Raw genomic sequence first — 18,137 nt, 5'->3', positions numbered from 1 at the left:
CAGTTGCATTTACCCTTCTTATATCAGGAGACTGTACGCATGATTAGTGCGGGTTGTTATTTTCTTTATTATGCATATCAGTTGTTACCCGCTGAGTTGTTGAACTCACCCCCCGTGGACACTATTTTCAGGTACCAAGTTGTTTACGGAGTCGCTTGGAGCATCCTGTCTGCCGGTCCCCACGTCACATTAGAAGACATGTTTCGTCTTTTGTTTATTCTTATTTTGGTATATGAAATTTGTGTATTCAGCTTTGTATTCTGGTTTTGTTTCTGGAGTATTGTTTTGGTTATGTGGTGTAAGCCTAGCCGGCTAGCAGTCTTCGTTTTCAGTTTGTATGTGTGGTCCATTGTATTTTCCACTGTGATTGGTTTTGGTGCAACCGAGTGGGCTGTTAGTTTTATATATAACTGCGTGGTGATGTTGTTATTGTATCAACCGAGTAGGCTGTATATAAACTGCGTGGTTGTGTGTTTATTCCAGCCGTCTATGGCTGAGGTATATTGTGCATGTAGAAATGCTTCAGATTGTCAGCCGTACAGGGGAGGTGCTGCCGAAATTTTCTTCGGATAGGGACTTCCCCGGGGCATGACATGAACTGTGTGATAAATTTATAAATATGGGAAAGTTTGAAGAGAAGTTATAATTATTAAACTTGATACAGCTGACATGTATGTAATTGTTAATGTTATAGGAAATGTTATATCAAACGTTATAGAGGATTTGCTCCCCTTTAACGAGAGCTCAACATTCATTGGAGTTGATACACTCACATGTGTGCAGACCAATCAAGCCACCATCACTTGATGAAATAATTTCTTTGTGCTTTTCATTAATGACTATTCTTAAAAACTTGGGTGAGGCAAATCAGAGGTGTTTGGAACCTTTAAAAAAAAGGTAGATCCGCTACCTTATCGGCCCCCCTAGTGCCGGCCCCACGGATATGGAGGGAGGTTCATGCAGGTACACAGGCCATAGGCGCATGGCGGGGTAAACCCCAGGTCGTCAGTTCCTGAGAATCGACCCCTGGCCATTACGCCAGAGATACCATGCGCCCACCGTCTGCGCTACGCCCTGGGGGCATTTGGAACCTTTAAAAGGTTCAACTTAAAGGTGGAGAAACATAGTGGCAATCAAATCGAACCTCTTCGGTCCGATAGAGGTGGAGAATTTATATTTAATGAATTCAAGATTTTTTGTAAATAGAATTGCAATCATCATCCTATGATGACTTCATACTCACCACAACAAAATGAAGTGGCAAAGAGGAAAAACTGAATTATTCTAACATGGTGAGGAGTATGTTAGAAAGCAAAAACATGTCGAATAAATATTGGGTTGAGGTTATCTCTTGTGCAATATACTTAATGAATCGGTGTCATACCAAAAGTGTTCATGGTATGACACCTCAAGAAACTTAGAGTGGATACAAGCCAAGTGTTTCACACTTTAGGGTTTTTGGAAAAAGTGCCTACATGCATGTTCATGATGAGAAAAGAACAAAGCTTGATGATAAAAGTGTAAAGTATCTCTACATCAGCTATGATCAAAGCTCTAAAGGTTACAAGTTGTAATCCAAGCAATGGGAAGATTGCCATAAGTAGAGACGTGGAGTTCGATGAAGTAGGTGTTTGGGAGTGCAGTACTACAAACAAAGATAAGGGATATAGTTCTTTCCTCGATGATGAGGAAGAAGGCATGACATCACCACCAATACCACCACCACAAAATTCATAAATAAATAAAGCAAGCTCGAGTGAAGGGTCTCAAAAATTTAGAAATTTGAGTGACATTTATGATGTCACTAAAGAGATAAACTTAAGTGATTTTATTCATTTTTGCTTACTAGTAGAAACCGAACGTGTAATATATGATGATGCTGCTTATGATAACAAATGAAGAAATGCCATGAATGAAGAAATCAAAGCAATCGCAAAGAATGATACATGGGAGCTAGTATCATTATTGAATGACAAGAACACAATTGGTATGAAATAAGTGTACAAAATAAAAAGAAATGAGTAAGACGAGGTTGAAAAATAAAAAGTAAGATTGGTTGTCAAGGGGTATAGGCAAATGGCGGAATTGATCACGATGAAGTATTTGCACCGGTTGCCTCCTTGAAACAATTAAGTTGACCATTTCTATTGATACTCAAAATTATTGGAAAATTCATTAAATAGATATAAAATCTACATTTTTAAAATGAAGACTTGGAGAAAGAAGTATTTATTAGTCAGCTTTAGGTTATGTAGTGTCCAACTAAGAAAAGAAAGTACTACAATTGAAGAATATTCTCTACGGCTTGAAGAGTTCCTCATGCTTGGAATAGTAGAATTGATAAATTATTTTTAGCAAAGCAAATAATTTTATCAAATGTCCACATGAACATGATCTCTAGGGAATCATAAAAATGATGATATGTTACTTGTTTACTTGTACATGGATGATTTGATTTTTATAAGAAATAATCTAAAAATATTTGAAGATTTCAAGAGAGTGACTTGCGATCCTTCGACATCCAGCCACAGGAAGGGCAAGAAGAAGAAATCGACAAAAGAGGAACGGATCGGGGATAGAAGAGGAACTGACAAAGATAAGCAAAACAAATCTGCTATCCGAGAAACCCTTATCCAAGACGACTTTCACGATAATAATAATCAAATGAAGCAGCGGAAAACACGAGATTATCCAACTAACCAATGCATCATAAAAACGATTGACGAATATTTCACCGAGAAATCGAAGATTCAATTCCGAACCAAGACATTCATTTGAAAACCGAGAAAATGAAAGCAGATCTGTAGATCGAAGGGCGGATTTAGTTACCTCGACGGAGTATACGACCGACGATTCGAGTTCCGGCGACGGGGAGGACGAGGAGAAGAAATCGTAGAGGAACGGACCGAGAAGATCCATTTGATCTGAGGGAGACAATTTGAACTGGATATTTAGAGCATTAGCAGAATGTGAATTTTAGTTCCGCCACTTCAATTTTGTATTTTTTTTCTCTTTTACCCTTACTTTCGATTTGTGAGGTCATTGAGGTGTCGTCATAGCTAAATAGATATTAAATTTGTACTGAAATATAAAAATGGCTACATTTAGGTGCACGTACTCCGATATTTGTTCACGAAGACTCGATCAAAGAGATAAGGCTCCATAGTTTGACATAATTTTCATTTTACTCCATATAATTTACCTACTGTTATAATATATAGATAAAAAAAGACAACTTTTATTTTATTGGAATCAAAAGGGGAGGACAAAAAGCATCGCACCCATCTATACGTATTTTATTTTTTAAAATTACTTTTAAATTTTATATTATTGTAGTAACTATGAACTTGTATTGTAGTAAAAAAGATTATATTTATTCTAAACATTCCTCTTATAGTTGATTGTTAAATGATGAAAGATTTTTTATTAAGAAAATTATTATTATTATAATATGTACATTTTAATTTTGAATAACATTAGTAAACTATATTGTTGTAGTTATAGTTTATAATTGTTACAATATTAACACTTTAATACTGATTAATCTTATGTTATAATAACAATTCAACTCTAATCAATACTAATTCATAGTTATTGTAATATGCATATTTTCTTTCTAATTAATACTGATCAAAATTATGTTATAATATTTAGGAATCATAAATGCAATAATACTTTATTTTTCATCAATAGTTATAGCAAGTACAAAGAGTATAACGTGGTTAATAAATTACAAATTCTTAACTTCATAGATTTTGAATTATTCAAAATAGATTTAAATTAATTTTGTTGAAATTCTTTTGTACTTGAAATATTTCATCATTTTCTACAAAAATTACTAATTTGTACATGAATTAGGGGGCAGAATGAAATGCGGGCAATTAATTAACTACTAACGGCCCATTAACTTTTGCTCCAGTTAAAAAGGAGGGACGTGGTAAATAAAGCTGGATTATGGCCTAATACTATCTTTTTCAATGATTATCCTCATAATTAATAGTTAGTGAAATAATCGGTTTATTAATTGCATTTGAGTATACAAACCTTCCGATTAAAATGATTACTTAAGAATAATAACCAAAAAAATTATTTTTTAAAAAAATAATAAAATATTTAAGATTAACTTTTTAAGTCGTTTTGTGAAATAAATAAACTGTTGGTAGTTAAATGAAAATTCTCTCTCATTTTAAGCAGCAAGCTGGCGTTAGTTTCGCCTCTCTCTTTCTTTCTCTCTCACACACGTTCGCTTTCTTCCCTCCGCTTCCGTTGGCTTCCCTCGTCTTCTTCTCCCTTGTCCTCTCTCACTTGCTCCGCCCTCTCCGGATCGCTCCTCTTCCACTCGCCGGATCCCGGTCGGAACGATCGCCGGAGCAAATTTGACGCCGCTAGGTAAGTTTCCGTCGATTCCGGAACTGTCATAAATTTTTGATCTCGCTCTGTTGTTTTCGTTCCTGTTTATTTGTATTATGGCCTTGTTTCTCGATTCTATCTTGCTTCGTTTTGCATACGGTTAGCGTTGTTGGAACTATTGTTATTGTGATCGATTCGCTGTTTTTTCCGTGCAGTTTTGTTCTTGGTTGATTTCCTTTTTTCTGCTTGTGTTCTAGGGCGATGAATTATTCTCTCTTAGAATAATTTACTTCGTTTTGTGTTGTGAGTCTTTTCTATTTAGATTTTCCACTGGATCGATGAGTTATTCCCTTTTCAATTTTCAACATTCACTTTTGTGCTAGGAAAAATTGTGTGTAGATGAACAAAAAATTTATCTAAGTAGTAAATAACTAACTAGCAGTTAATCAGGTAAAGATAGAAGTTTCGATACATGAATCTGTAGTTATGAAAGAAGTTTTGAGTTTATCAGACCAGAAGTACAGTCACCATTTCTGTCAAGCTAAGTGCTTGCTGATAGAACAGGGAAGTTAACTGTTCACCTTCTGGTGTATCAATGTCTTAAATGAACCTAAGTATATACAGCTTTGTTTTTGGTTTTTAAATGCTTCTTTTTCTGTCGCGATGAGTTATTATCTCATGTAGTGATTTGCTTTACTTCTGTGGTATTAGTTTTGTTGTTCTCATCAAAAGCAATTTGGTTATTGGAGAATTTGACAATTTTCATGGGATAGAAGTTTAACTAGATGTTGTTTTGTTGTGCTAGGAAATGGTATTACCTTGTAATTTTTCAATCTAAGTAGTGAATAGCACTTAAAATCAGGTAAAGAAGTATTTATGAAACAAGTTTGAGTATATTGATCTAGTTGCCATTTCTATCAAGCTAAGTGCTTGTTGTTAGAAAAAAAACAAGCTAGGGAGATGAATGTTAATATTTGATCGCGAGTTTTTGCTATTCTTATTGTGATTGCCTAGGTTGTGAAGCTCTGAAACTAAAAGGTTGTAATGGATAACTTCATCAGCCCCTTCCTATCACAACCATCATGGCCAGATAATTCAGTGCTTCCTTGGGATGGAGTGGTTGTATCCCAAATAAATAGTTTGCTGGCTGATTCCTTCGATGCATACCAAGAAGAGAAAAAGAATCCATCCCCATTGATGGTATCGTCAAGTCATGTTAATGGAATTCCTGTGGCAGAAGACTATTTATTTGAAGTATATGGAGAAGATATGAAGAATAATTGTTCTTGGATGGTAACTTCAAGTCATGTTGATGAAATTGCAACTGATGAAGATTTTAATAAGCATGCGCAGGATGGGACTTGTGTACTAAGTTCCCATGTAAATGAGGTTCTTGTTCCTGATTGTAACACAACAATTGAATCTGTATTGTCTCCTTGTTCACTGCCCATTTCTAGCTCCATCGAGAGAGACTTCACCAAATTGCCATCTTTTCCACCATTTTCCAACCCTACTACTTGGTACTCAGATGTTTCCTCGTTTATAGAGCACGGGCATTTCCATGGCATTGGATTTCAAGGTGCTGAATGTGATAGCAATGTTTTGAACAAAACATGTTTTGAGAATGGACATTTTACACATCTGGATAGTGTAGCCACTGCATCTTTAAATCCAACAGTACGTATGAAGATCACAATCGGAACTTGAAACTTCTAGTATAATATTTGATAATATCTAACTGATGCTGCAGGATAATCTAGAAGTCCAGGATCCAGATTTCCCTTATTTTTCTTCCGAGAAACATATAAATTTGGCTGCTGAAACTTTGCAACTTACAAAGGTAATCTAACAGAAACCCCCTTTGTTCGATTTGTTAGCGTATCTTGGTTAATTATAAATGCTAATATGCAGGATGAAAATGAGATGCAGGATATCTATCCATCATCTTTTCCTAGAGAAGAAATAGTATCAAGTAGACAGACTGGAATTCAAACTTATAAACAGGTATCATGCTCATTGTTCCAATTCTTTAGGTTGGTAGGAATATGTATATTTCTACTAGCTCTTCTTACCCTGTTTGTGTTTGCATTACTAATTGTTATGGTGTCACACTCATTGAATATTAGATCTCCGGTTCTCAATCTCAACAAATCAACAACAATACCTATGGTAGCAATGGAGCTATGAAGCCACGCGTGAGAGCAAGACGCGGTCAGGCAACTGATCCTCATAGTATTGCAGAACGAGTGTGTGATATTTTTTTATTGTGATATAAATTATATCTAGATTTCTCTCTAAATTGTATCTTTATACAACACTGAAATCTATCAATGTATAAACTGCTAAATACAGCTTCGAAGAGAAAGAATTGCAGATAGGATGAAGAACTTGCAGGAGCTTGTGCCAAACTCTAAAAAGGTATTTTTTCTACATTTCCTCGGTTAGGCAATCTTGGTTTAGCATCCATGTAGACCTCAACTGAGTTCAATATAGGGGAAAAACCATAGAAGCCGAGAGTTTGGATCTTAGTCTTTGTTGTTTTTGTTTCATGGTCAGAAAATTTTTTTCATGAAACTACAAATTTGGCTTGCTAAAACTGAGTCTTCCACCATTTCATGCAGACTGATAAAGCATCAATGCTTGATGAAATCATTGACTATGTTAAGTTCCTACAACTGCAAGTCAAGGTTTGTTTTCTGCAAACTATTGATAATGATTCTGCAAGTCAAGGTTTGTCATTGACTCCGTGTCTTATGTTCTCTCTCAAATGTCGATTGAAGATTCTAAGCATGAGTAGGCTAGGAGCAGCTGGAGCTGTTGTTCCTCTACTGACAGATGGGCAAGTGGAGGTATTTTTGAATTCCTAACATTTTTTTAGAATAATTTTGTATTACATTGTCGATTTTATTGATTCTGCTATATTATGGAATCATGTTATTTGAATTGAGTTGCTATGATGTCTTTTAGAAAGAATCCTGCCTTTTGAGCTATACTGAGATATTTGTATTGTTTTTATGTTTCTCGTCTGCTCAACCTTTTTTTCTTCTTGATTCCAATTCATGAAATACTAAATAGCGAAAAGCACATTGAGTGAAGAACCGCCTAACTTAACCTAAGACCAAGCGGCCATCTTCTGGCATCTATTTCTTTTGCTTCTTCAATACTCTTGCACTTTAGAAAATTTATACCTATTGACTATCAATTTGACTCATCATCATTCAGGGCTTCGGTACTCTCTTATCGTCACCGGAGGAAGCATTCAATCTATCGGACACAGAGGACAATTTAGCCTTTGAGCAGGAAGTCGTGAAACTCATGGAAACAAATGTTACTGCAGCCATGCAGTACCTTCAAGATAAAGGCCTCTGCCTCATGCCGATTGCTCTTGCCACTGCAATCTCAAATCACAAAGGCTCCTCCTCGGCAGCCATACCCCCCGAGCGGATGAAAGATGGTGTGACCTATGAAGCTATATCTCGGAGCAGCCAAGGACCAAGTAGCTGCAATGGAGCTCTTGTGAAACAAGAAGCTCCAGCTCAAATACCTAATGAAGCAAAAATTGCCATCTGAACTGTTCATTCTCTCTCTCTCTCCTTTCTTCTGGTGGTTGTGTTAATATGACTAGTTGACTAAGATTAGTTGTTTAGGTTAACTTTTAGTTTACTTGCTAGTTGTGTGAAAGTAGGTCTTTAGGGTTGACTATTAGTTTAGTGGTTTAGTTAGGATGTACAGGTTGTAAGATTTTGTACTTTTAGTGGTTTTAAGATTTTACTTTATGTTGTTTGTTGTATATAGAGGGCTTTGTTCAGGGGAAGATGTAGCGCTGATTTAAAGAAAATGGGATTCATGTTTCCTTAAAGTTATATCCATGAAGAAAAATGAGCAAATCAAAAGGATGTACTTTTTCATTGGAATAATCAGAATGATACAATGATATTTCTCTTTCATTTACTATGAACAATGTTCTATTTTGTGTTAGTATTTTTAATCAATCTTTACTTTTGGATGTTGTTATAACGGCTACAAATTCATAGCAATTGCGATCTAATAATTGCTACATAACTATAATAGAATCATTTATAAACACTTCGTCTTTCATCAACATTGGTTAATATTATATTGTACATAACTATAATGGAAACATTTATAAACACTTCGTCTTTCATCAACATTGGTTAACATTATATGTAGTACTTTTAAATATTAATAGCCTATGATATGGTAATTACATAACTATCACAATTGAATACTTTATTTTTGATCAATATTATATAACGTTAGTTAACGATCAAATGATTGAAATCCAACTAGAGTCTTGTAGCTACTATAACTATGTAGTTGGAGTAGTTATAGAAATCAAAATTGCTACAATAATATAAAAAATAAAGAAAATTCCATAAAGTAAAATATATTGTGGGAGATAGACACTCTTTAAAAAATAAATGAAAGAGGGACATCTCTCTACTAATTCTAATAAGAAAAATGATATGCTCAAGAAAAAATTCAAGAATAAACACATAAAATGAGGGCCTATAAAAAGTGAAATAGTGGGCCATGAATTATGTGTCTATCCTTGAGCTTTTCCTTAAGATTTTTTCTTATCCATATCATTGCTCTTCTAATAACTTTTAATAAAATGAGATGTAAAATACCGGAAATAGACGAATATTAATAAGGAAATTTTCCGAAATTTTTGGAAATTTTTCGAGAATTTTTCGGAGCTCGCACGGACGAGTTAACGAAGATAAAAACGGGACCCGGAAAAATCTATTTAGGCTACCCTGTTTTAATGAGGAAAAGTTTTATTTTCTTTTCCTTTTTCTTTTCTTATTCTTTTTCTTTTTCTCTTATTCCTCCCGCGTGCCCTAGCCTTTCCCTTCGCTCGGCGATTTCTCCTCTCTGCCTTAATCGGCGCTGCCGTGGCGGTTTTCATTCATCACTTGTGCTTAAGCCGTGGCCGAGTACTCATTTTCTTCTCTTCTCCTCTGCTCTGCCGCCCCCAATCGCTTGTGCCCTAGCCGAGCCCTAGGTGCCGAGTTCTTTCTTCCCTTGTCACGCTGCCCTCTTCATCTTCTACCGACACCGTCTGTACCTAAATTCCCTTTGCCGCCGGCGACGAGAGCCACCGCCGACCCCTGTCGCCCTAGCCGTGGAGATACCAAGCACTGGCCGCCGACTCTCGACCCGAGCAGCACCGCCGCCTCACGGGACATCGCCGCCATTCTCCCTTCTGCCCTTTGTGCAGCTAGAGCCGACCCTCACCAAAGGACCTCACTGTGCCTTAGTCCCGAACCCGCCGCCGGCCAATTTCTCCTCTGTTCTAGCATTGGCGATTGTACCTCCTTCCCTCTCTTGGCGGACAACTAGAGTCGCCGGAAAACGAGAGCTCAAGAAGGAGACTGAGGGTAGCAGTAGTCCGGTAGTGGAATTGAAGGTGAGGGTTTAGGGTTTGGTTTTCGAAATTTTTGCTATGTTTTGTGTCCTGCCGTGAGCAGTAATGTGTTTGGGTGGAAGGGTTGTGTTAATTGAGGATGATGGTCTCTGGTTGTAGGGTCCTGATCTTCAGCAGCCGACATTTCCTTATTTCAGCATTTACTCTTTGATTTTTCAGCAGCAAGAACGGTTGTGGAACTTGAGGTAAGGTGTAGAGCATTTTGTATATGCTATAGAATATGGTTTTGATTTGATTGTTTAGATGGATGATTATGAGTAGATTGAGGTTGTATATATTGATTAGGGTTTTGACCTAATTTAGGATTAGAGATTTCATTTAGCTATTTATGGGAATTGTAGCTAAATAAAATATATTTATATTGGTGTCACAGGTCTTTGACGCGAGACGAGTATCTCGATTATCGGATTGGACCATTTCTTATTGGAGGCGTGTACTTTTGACTTATGTCATTTGATATGTATAGTAATGAATTTAACAAATAGCAAAGATTGTGTTTCTTATTTGTTTCGGTTAATCACTACCCAATACCTTTTACATGCTTGGTTGATTGCTTGTTTTGCATCTCATACTATTCCTTACCTGCTTATACATGCTTATAGGGGTAGTGATATACCATGTTTCACCATGTTCAGGACCTAGATCTGATACCTTACATGATCTGTGTACCCTTGATATGATTTATTTGCTATGGTGCACATCATATATGTATATAGATTGATTCAGTATATTACCATGCTTAGTGTCATGCACCATTCGCATTTTTTGAGGAAGGATCATGCACCATTCGCATGATTATATGCTGTGTGATAGGATTGCTCCATTATTGTCGAGCACATCGCCAGTTTCATCACTGTTCGGTGCTCCGTTGTGACGCTTATGGATAGCGTGATGCAGTGTGGTAGCACGTCAGTTTGCTCTTCCGGTGCTCCGTTGGTCCGCTCATGGGTAGTGTGGCACAGTGTGTAGCACGTTAGGGACCCCTCCCCGTCATCGTGTACCGGGAGATGAGAGCACTGCGCTCCCCCATTTATGATTTGGGGTAGGAGTATGTGTGTACTCCGACAGCATCCCGTCCACTCGGTCACTTATCAGTAGTAGTGATGCAGAGTGCACGGTCGTCACAGCCCTACCCACTCGATCCCACTTTTGTTGTGAGTTGGCTGACTGGCGTCAGGGGTGACAATGACATTGGCATCATATGCATGATGTATTTATTGCTTGTGTTTGTGTTTGCTGCATTTATATGCTGCATATTATTTGGGTGCCTATGATTGACATGCATACAGGATTTCTATACCTCTCGGACTGTTTGTCCTTATACTCAAGTCCTGGTTAGTACGATTTTCTCCTGTTTACTTCAGTTGCATTTTATCCTTCTTATATCAAGAGACTGTACGCATGATTAGTGCTAGATGTTAATTCTTTACTATGTATATCAGTTGTACCTGCTGAGCATTGGACTCACCCCACCTCCATTGTTGATATTTTTCAGGTTGATACTGTCAGGAGAGAGTTCCAGTTGCTAGTCCCCTACAGACCGCGAGGACGTGTGGTTTATCTTTTGGTTTTCTTTATCAGACTAGTTCTATTTGATGCACTTGGATTATGGTTTTTGTGTTATGGATATTGCACTGTCGATGATTTTCATTCAGATTTGTTTTACGACATGCCTGCCTGGATGGCAGAAGAGGTGAGTTAATTTTATCGTCGGATTTGAGTTTTATGAGTGTAGTGGAGTAGGGTTGATTTTGAGTCTGCTTATCTCTGTTTAGTTTGTTTACTATTTAACTGCGTGGTTGTGTCAGCCAGAGACTGAAATTGATATAAACTGCGTGGATGTCTATGTTATTGTTTGTTTATTATTGTTAATATTCCAGCCGCATGTGGCTGAGGTATATGGTGATGTAGTAAAGTTTCAGATTGTCCGTCGTACAGGGGTGATGCTGCCGAAATTTCTTCGGACAGGGACTCCTCCAGGGCGTGACATGAGATGTCTCCCTAGAGCATGGTACAACGGTAAGACGTTCAATAAATTAATCAAACACTCATTGTTCAAATTTCAACTACGACGCACTGTAAGATATTTTCCTTTAGTGATCGGAATGAAAAATCTAAGATATTAGTTATTGGGTGAGGAGTCTCTTGTGTTCCAGATTTGTCCAACCAAGGGAGAAGGCCATCCACCTCCAAACTTAGTTAAGTTTGTAAGAGTCAGAATATCTATATTATCAAAATAATAATAATAATTATAATAATAATAGTAGATGTCTTCTTAATTTGTACCAAGAAAAACTATTATTATTATTAATTAATATTATACTTTTGGAAGTGGTTTGGAAATTGAGTGGTTTCCTAAATTTTTTGTTTACTAAGGAAAGTTGTATCTTGTGATTACTGAGTAGGTGCAATTATATGGGATGCAATGTTGGTCCCTTATATAACTCAACACCACATGGAATGTCTTTTGTGATCCTAAAATATTGTGGAGACATTATGTATGTTGAAATAAGGTTCTAAAATTTGTTAGGCGTTAGAACAACGTTTAGTGTCTAGACTGCCTAGGCAGGGACTAGACGTTGCTAGGCGGATTTCACGATATCAACATAAATTGTATAATAAATCACATTCTATAACTTCAACATACTAACATCAAATTTAAAATGAGTTCAAAATTACACGACTAATAAAATATCACAAATTTATTTTACTTCTTCTTCTCTATAATTTTTAACAAATTGTTCCTTATCAGGCACAAATTTAATATCATCATGTGGTCCTCTTCTTCTTCTTCGGATGTAAAATCATCCTCGTGAAGTTCTCTCACTCTAGTTATCTCACTCATGAGTTTGGTGCTAGCCACTAGGACAAGCCAACAAATCAATTTTCTTGTTGGACCAAAGTTTAGGGCTTATAAAGCTTGAGCCAAACATCAAAACATGATTATATTTTTTTTTTAATTAGGTTTTAAATTTAAAAGCCCAAATTTTAAAAAAAAAATCATAAAAACCCTGCACTATTTTCACGGTGTCTAGACGATTCGACCGATTAGTTGACGCCTAAGGCCGCCTAATCCCACCTAGGCGCCAAGTTTGCCTAACTGGCCGACTAACATATTTTCGATGTGACTGACTAACGCCTAGTGCTTAGGCGGTGCCTAGGCAGCCACCTAAGCTGATTTTTAAAACACTGTCAAAAATCTACTAGGAAATGGAAATGTTATAACTTGGTCGGCCGAACCTTTATCATACACTCGATTGAAGGAATTTAAGCCTTACTAAGCTATTTGTCTTGCTTGGTTCTATAAAATTGTAACTTGGGGCATGAAACTCATGTGGTCCAAGGGAATGCATAGAAATAGGCAGCATATGTAGGCTATGCATTGATGGCAGTGAACTATCGATAAAAATCAATTAGTTTATGCATAAAACCGATGAAATTTACAATTCGGTCGGGCAATTGACACCTGAAGAACATCGATGCATTTGATCTAGGTGAGGGTGAACTATGAACATCCGGCATAGTTAGACAAGTTCTTGTCAGACTTGATGTGAAATCAAGGTGGAGGGCACGCATCTTTCTTAGTTCCATGAATAGCTAATGAAGTTGAAATAGGCAGGATAATGTGGAACCAAGGAGAGACCGAGTATCTCTACCAAGTTACATGAGCTGTGATATGAGCCATTTGATGCTCCACGATCATGAAAGTAGGATGGTAAATGAACTAAATATTTATGAATAAATTTAGCATCTGAGAACTTGTTTATCTTCATTTCAATACACAAAAATTAATTAAATAAATAATTTTAAATAGTTTATTAAACTAAACGAATAAACTTGAATACATATATTTAACTTGTTAATATTCACGAGGTCGATCGTATAGAGCCGTTGGAGAGTCGTTGGAATGATAGATTCTACTTTTTTACTACAATGAACAAAATTATGAATTGTGTTGGTGAACATTGTTCAGGAACAAAACTTATAAAACATATTTATCAATAAAACTTTTATGAACATGATAAATAATTTTTAAAAAAAAATTAAAATGAATAAATTAACAAACTTAATAACTAATTAAATAAACTTAAAACTATCAAATTATCAAATAATCAAATAAACTTGGACTGATAGGTCAATAATATTTAAATAAATCAAATTTAAACTAAACTTGAGCCAAACTCAAGTTAGTAAAAAAATAAAACCAAACTTTGAATTCATTATAGATTCAACTTGATTCAATTACCTCAGTAAAAAAATCAAACCAAACTTGAATTCATTATAGACTTGATTCAGTTACCTTAGAGCATCTACATTCGCGTTCAACATGTTGACATTAAAACCAATGTGATGAAACATTAATGTTGTCGTGGTATTAAACACAGGTATTAAAAAAAACAAAAAAAAATGTTACCTGCGCACCCGGTGAGGAGCATGGAAGGGCCACATGAGTGCCCTCCCATGTTTTTTTTTTTAAAATAAATTTTAAAATAAAAAATCAATAAATAAAATAAAATTAGTAGTATATTTTTGATGAGATTAAAATAAAAAAAATTAAATGGCTGGTTAATGTAAGATAATGAATTTATTAATATAATGTATATGTGATATATATGGACTTTATAATAATGAGTATTGATATTAAAATAAATATGAGAAAAATGCATATATTAATATAATGTATATATATAGCAGGTATGTCTTATACTTTTCATGAGATAATTGGTTTTATAACACTCACTAATACTGGTAGTCTTATCAAAAGTTTGACTAGACTTGCATTATTTACAGTCATGCATTGAATGGAAAGTGTTTCACGGGTTATTATCTCATAAGTTAATTAATTATTAATAAGTGAATTTATAGCTGTATAAGTTACAGCTAATTCAGCCGTGAGATTTGGATAGATTTAATCACGCGTCTATAATGTGGTAATCATCAATGGTCTGGATCTAATCAACCCTGATTAGTTGTTGGGTTCTTCTCACTCTATCGCGTCCGTGCCGGGGAGTTGTTCGACGAATGGCCCGTTCCACGTTCTGCTTCGCGATGGAAACCTCGGTCACGCCGTAGTGCTCGAAGCTGGTCGCCCTGGCGCAAGTGGAGCACCAACGCCCTCTTCAAGCTCAGTAACGGCGCAGCAGAGGAGATAATAAAAACTGCAATAAAATTTCAGCACTGAACCAGGACGGCACGGTTGAGCTACTCCGTGGACCACCCGCCTTGTCCTCGAGAGACGACACAAGCCATTCACGGGCACCGAGTGATGTCCCTGCTCCACTAGGAGATCGCCTTGCGCCGCATGGCAAGAGAGACAGAATTGATTTACATCCTTTACCGCAAGCATTAACTGTAACAGAGCAGATGATCTAAGAACGGGGGAAGAAGAAGAACATGATGATGGAGGCAGCAGAGAGCACTGAAATTAGAATGTTTGACATGATCAATTAACGTCGAAGAACAGGCAGAGAGGGGCCCAGGATTCGTGGGAGCTTCGGCGGCGGCGGGAGACGGTGAGATCGCCATCGGTTCACGGAAAAAGACTAGAATCGATTTAGGATACATAATTGTAAAAATTAACTAAACCACGCTTAGATTCCATGGCAATACCGACATGATCATCTCGAAACAGGAATAAGGAGAAGCAGATGATGATGGAGACAGCAGAGGAGCATTAAAAAAGGGCTTTTGGGTTGAAATGACCGATCGACAGTGGAGATCAGTAGTATGGTATCGCCGGCGGAGGTGGGGAGGCATAGGAGACGCCCACGACTGGAGGGAGCTTCGGCGGTGGCGGCGGAACCGGTGATGTTGGTGCTTTCCATGGTATGAAAGGTGCCGGCGGGGATGCCAAAGGCGTAGATGGTGATGACGGTGAAGAAGTGTTGTGAGGTGGTGGTAGAGTGGCAGCTGGAGGAGGATGAAATGGGCCGTAATGCGACGGCGGCGGCGTTGAATAGGACGGCGGTGGGTGAGTTCTAGTAGAAGGAGCTGATTCGTACGGCGGCGGCGGCGGGGATGGTTTCTTCGAGTAGCCTCTGTGTGCACCCCCAACTGGAGAAGGCGGCGGCGGGACAACACGCCTACGAATGGAAATTCTTGGCGGCGGCGGCGAGGGCTTAGGATACGGGGAGGTGGTGGCGCCGCCAATGAAGCAGCTCGACTTGCGGCAATCGAAGGGCTGGGCTCCCGGGGAGATGCACTGCCGCAGAGGCCGCTGCTCCGGGAGGCCGGCGATGCAGTTCCCTCTGCTGTCAAACACCGTCGGCCCCCTCCGGGCGCAGGCCGGGGGCTGGCCGTTGAAGTAGTTGAACGAGTAGCTAAAGTTCCTAAGCCGGGGAAGTTCGCAGACGCCGTCAGGGATCCGTCCAGTGAGGCGGTTATGTGCGACATTGAGCTGCTCGAGGCTCCTCATCCCGGTGACGGACCCCGGCAGTGGGCCTTGGAGGCTGTTGAATCCAACGTCGAAGACGGTGGCTCGGCGGAGCCGCCCGATCTGTACCGGGAGGCACCCGGTGAGGTCGTCGTCGAGGAGGATTATCTCGTTTAGGGTTTCCGACATGCCGCCGATCGAGGTGGGGATGCATCCGCCAAGGTGATTATTGGCGAGGACGAGGACGGAGACAGGGGATTCGCCTAAGGTTTCGGGGATGCCGTGGCGGAGCCGATTGTCGTTGAGGAAGATGGCATCGAGGGGTCGGCGGAAGAGGGCGGGCGGGATAGAGCCTTCGAAGTCATTGAATCGCAGATCGAGGAAGCGGAGGGCGGGGAGGCGTAGGACGACGTCAGGAAAACTGCCCACGAAGCGATTGTTACTGAGATCGAGCTCGTAGAGGCGACGGAGGCGGCGAAGCGTATGAGGAAGGATGCCGCAGAAGCGGTTGGAGTTGAGGTGGAGGAGGGCGAGGTCGGCGAGGAGGCCGAGCTTGGAGGGCAGGTACCCGGCGATGTCGGCGTGGTTGAGGTCGACGCCTGCGACGACGGTGACATTGGGGGCGTCGGGGGCTGCAGTGCAGAAGACGCCGTGGTAGGAGCAGACCTCGGGGCCGATCCAGTCGCCGGTGAAATTTTTTGGGTCGGAGAATATGGCGGTGCGCTTCCAAAACTGAAGGGCGATGTAGGCGTCTCTCAGCCTAGGGTTTTGGAACTGGGCGGCGGTGCCGGTGAAGGAGGAGAGGAGGAGGAGGAGGAGGAAGAGGTGGAGGAGGAAGATCGCCATTGCATCTGCTCCGCGCCACTGTCGTCCCCGCCTGAGAGTCGCGGCTTTCTCAAAGGTGAGATCTGTAGAGGTGAAGTGGAGCGTGAAGGAGAGGAGAAGAACGTGGAGGATGTAATTAATGTGATCCGCTGCTCCCGTAGCTGTGCAGAGACTTCACTACTTTTTGGCTCGCTTTAGTTATTGAATGGTTTAGGGTTTTAATGAGAATGAGCTCTTTTATGGTAATTTATGCGACAGACTACTAGACATGACCCTTGGTTGAGTACTTGGGTTGCATTGTCAGGCCGGTTACTTGTTGAGTCGGATCGTCGGGCTGGTTATGATTTCTGGCCTCTAACAATTAATGGACCGCTGGTTCGAAGATTTTTTTATATATATATTTCCATTGATCATTTCTAGTTGTTAGAATGAGTCGGTTCCTAATCGTTAGGAGAGGAGGTGTAAAATATCGAAAATAGATGAATATTAATACGGAAATTTTCCGGAATTTTTGAAAATTTTTCGGGAATTTTTAGGAGCTCGTACGGATGAGTTAACGGGGATAAAAACGAGGTCCGGGAAAAGCCTGTTTAGGCTATCCGATTTAAGCGAGGAAAATATTATATTTATATATCCTTTCCCTTTTTATTTTCTTTATTTCTTTTTGTTTTCTGTTGTCGTTGAACCCGGGCCATTCCCCCGCCGCATCTTTTCCCCAACTTTCCCGACGCCGATTCCTCTCGCGCCGAAGCACTAACCGTCGGCCACTCGGCGGTTCCCTTCCCTCCTCTCCTCTCCCACGCGTGCATAAACCCTCGGACCAAGGGTGAAGCCGACACTTTCTCCTCTTTGTGCCTGTGCCCGCGTGAAAGCTTCAGCCGAACCACCTCCGGCCTGTGCCCTAGCCGCCGCCGACGCACGGAGCAGCGCCGCAAACCCCCGGTGCCCTAGAGCCGATCACCGTGCATCACCCTTTCTTCCTCTGCCCTGGTGTGAGTTCACTGCCGATTTTCTGTGCCGACACCCGAGCCTAGCGCCGACGCCGCCACCCGGTTCCTCTTCTTCCTGTGCCCGAACCCTAGCACTGACATTGCCGACCAGCTAGCCACAAGAACTCGCCGGCAGGAAGAACCAGCA

The 18,137-nt window shown here is 39.6% G+C and overlaps 3 protein-coding genes across 3 annotated transcripts; 2 read left to right on the top strand and 1 right to left on the bottom strand.

Annotated features, from left to right (window-relative positions):
* Nucleotides 1-4,230: 4,230 nt before the first annotated feature.
* LOC122052045 (transcription factor LRL1-like) lies at nucleotides 4,231-8,302 on the top strand. Its single transcript, XM_042613434.1, has 9 exons — nucleotides 4,231-4,389; nucleotides 5,412-6,027; nucleotides 6,101-6,190; nucleotides 6,262-6,354; nucleotides 6,477-6,596; nucleotides 6,703-6,768; nucleotides 6,972-7,037; nucleotides 7,131-7,199; nucleotides 7,573-8,302. Exons 2-9 carry the CDS (start codon nucleotides 5,548-5,550, stop codon nucleotides 7,918-7,920), a joined length of 1,332 nt encoding a protein of 443 aa, XP_042469368.1. The 5' UTR covers nucleotides 4,231-4,389; nucleotides 5,412-5,547; the 3' UTR covers nucleotides 7,921-8,302.
* A 1-nt stretch (nucleotide 8,303) lies between these two features.
* Nucleotides 8,304-11,609, top strand: LOC122050518. Its single transcript, XM_042611411.1, has 5 exons — nucleotides 8,304-8,324; nucleotides 9,380-9,784; nucleotides 9,902-9,987; nucleotides 10,176-10,231; nucleotides 11,298-11,609. The coding sequence occupies exons 1-5, from the start codon at nucleotides 8,304-8,306 to the stop codon at nucleotides 11,300-11,302; spliced, it is 573 nt and encodes a 190-aa protein (XP_042467345.1). The 3' UTR covers nucleotides 11,303-11,609.
* A 3,746-nt stretch (nucleotides 11,610-15,355) lies between these two features.
* On the bottom strand, nucleotides 15,356-17,230 carry LOC122052044 (leucine-rich repeat extensin-like protein 1). The gene has a single exon (XM_042613433.1). It carries the CDS (start codon nucleotides 17,019-17,021, stop codon nucleotides 15,522-15,524), a length of 1,500 nt encoding a protein of 499 aa, XP_042469367.1. The 5' UTR covers nucleotides 17,022-17,230; the 3' UTR covers nucleotides 15,356-15,521.
* Between the last annotated feature and the right edge of the window lie 907 nt (nucleotides 17,231-18,137).

The sequence above is a fragment of the Zingiber officinale genome, chromosome 3A, assembly GCF_018446385.1.
Source record: "Zingiber officinale cultivar Zhangliang chromosome 3A, Zo_v1.1, whole genome shotgun sequence".
Lineage (NCBI taxonomy): Eukaryota > Viridiplantae > Streptophyta > Magnoliopsida > Zingiberales > Zingiberaceae > Zingiber > Zingiber officinale.
Note: the sequence above shows the minus strand (reverse complement) of the source record. Positions and strands in the feature narration are given on the sequence as shown.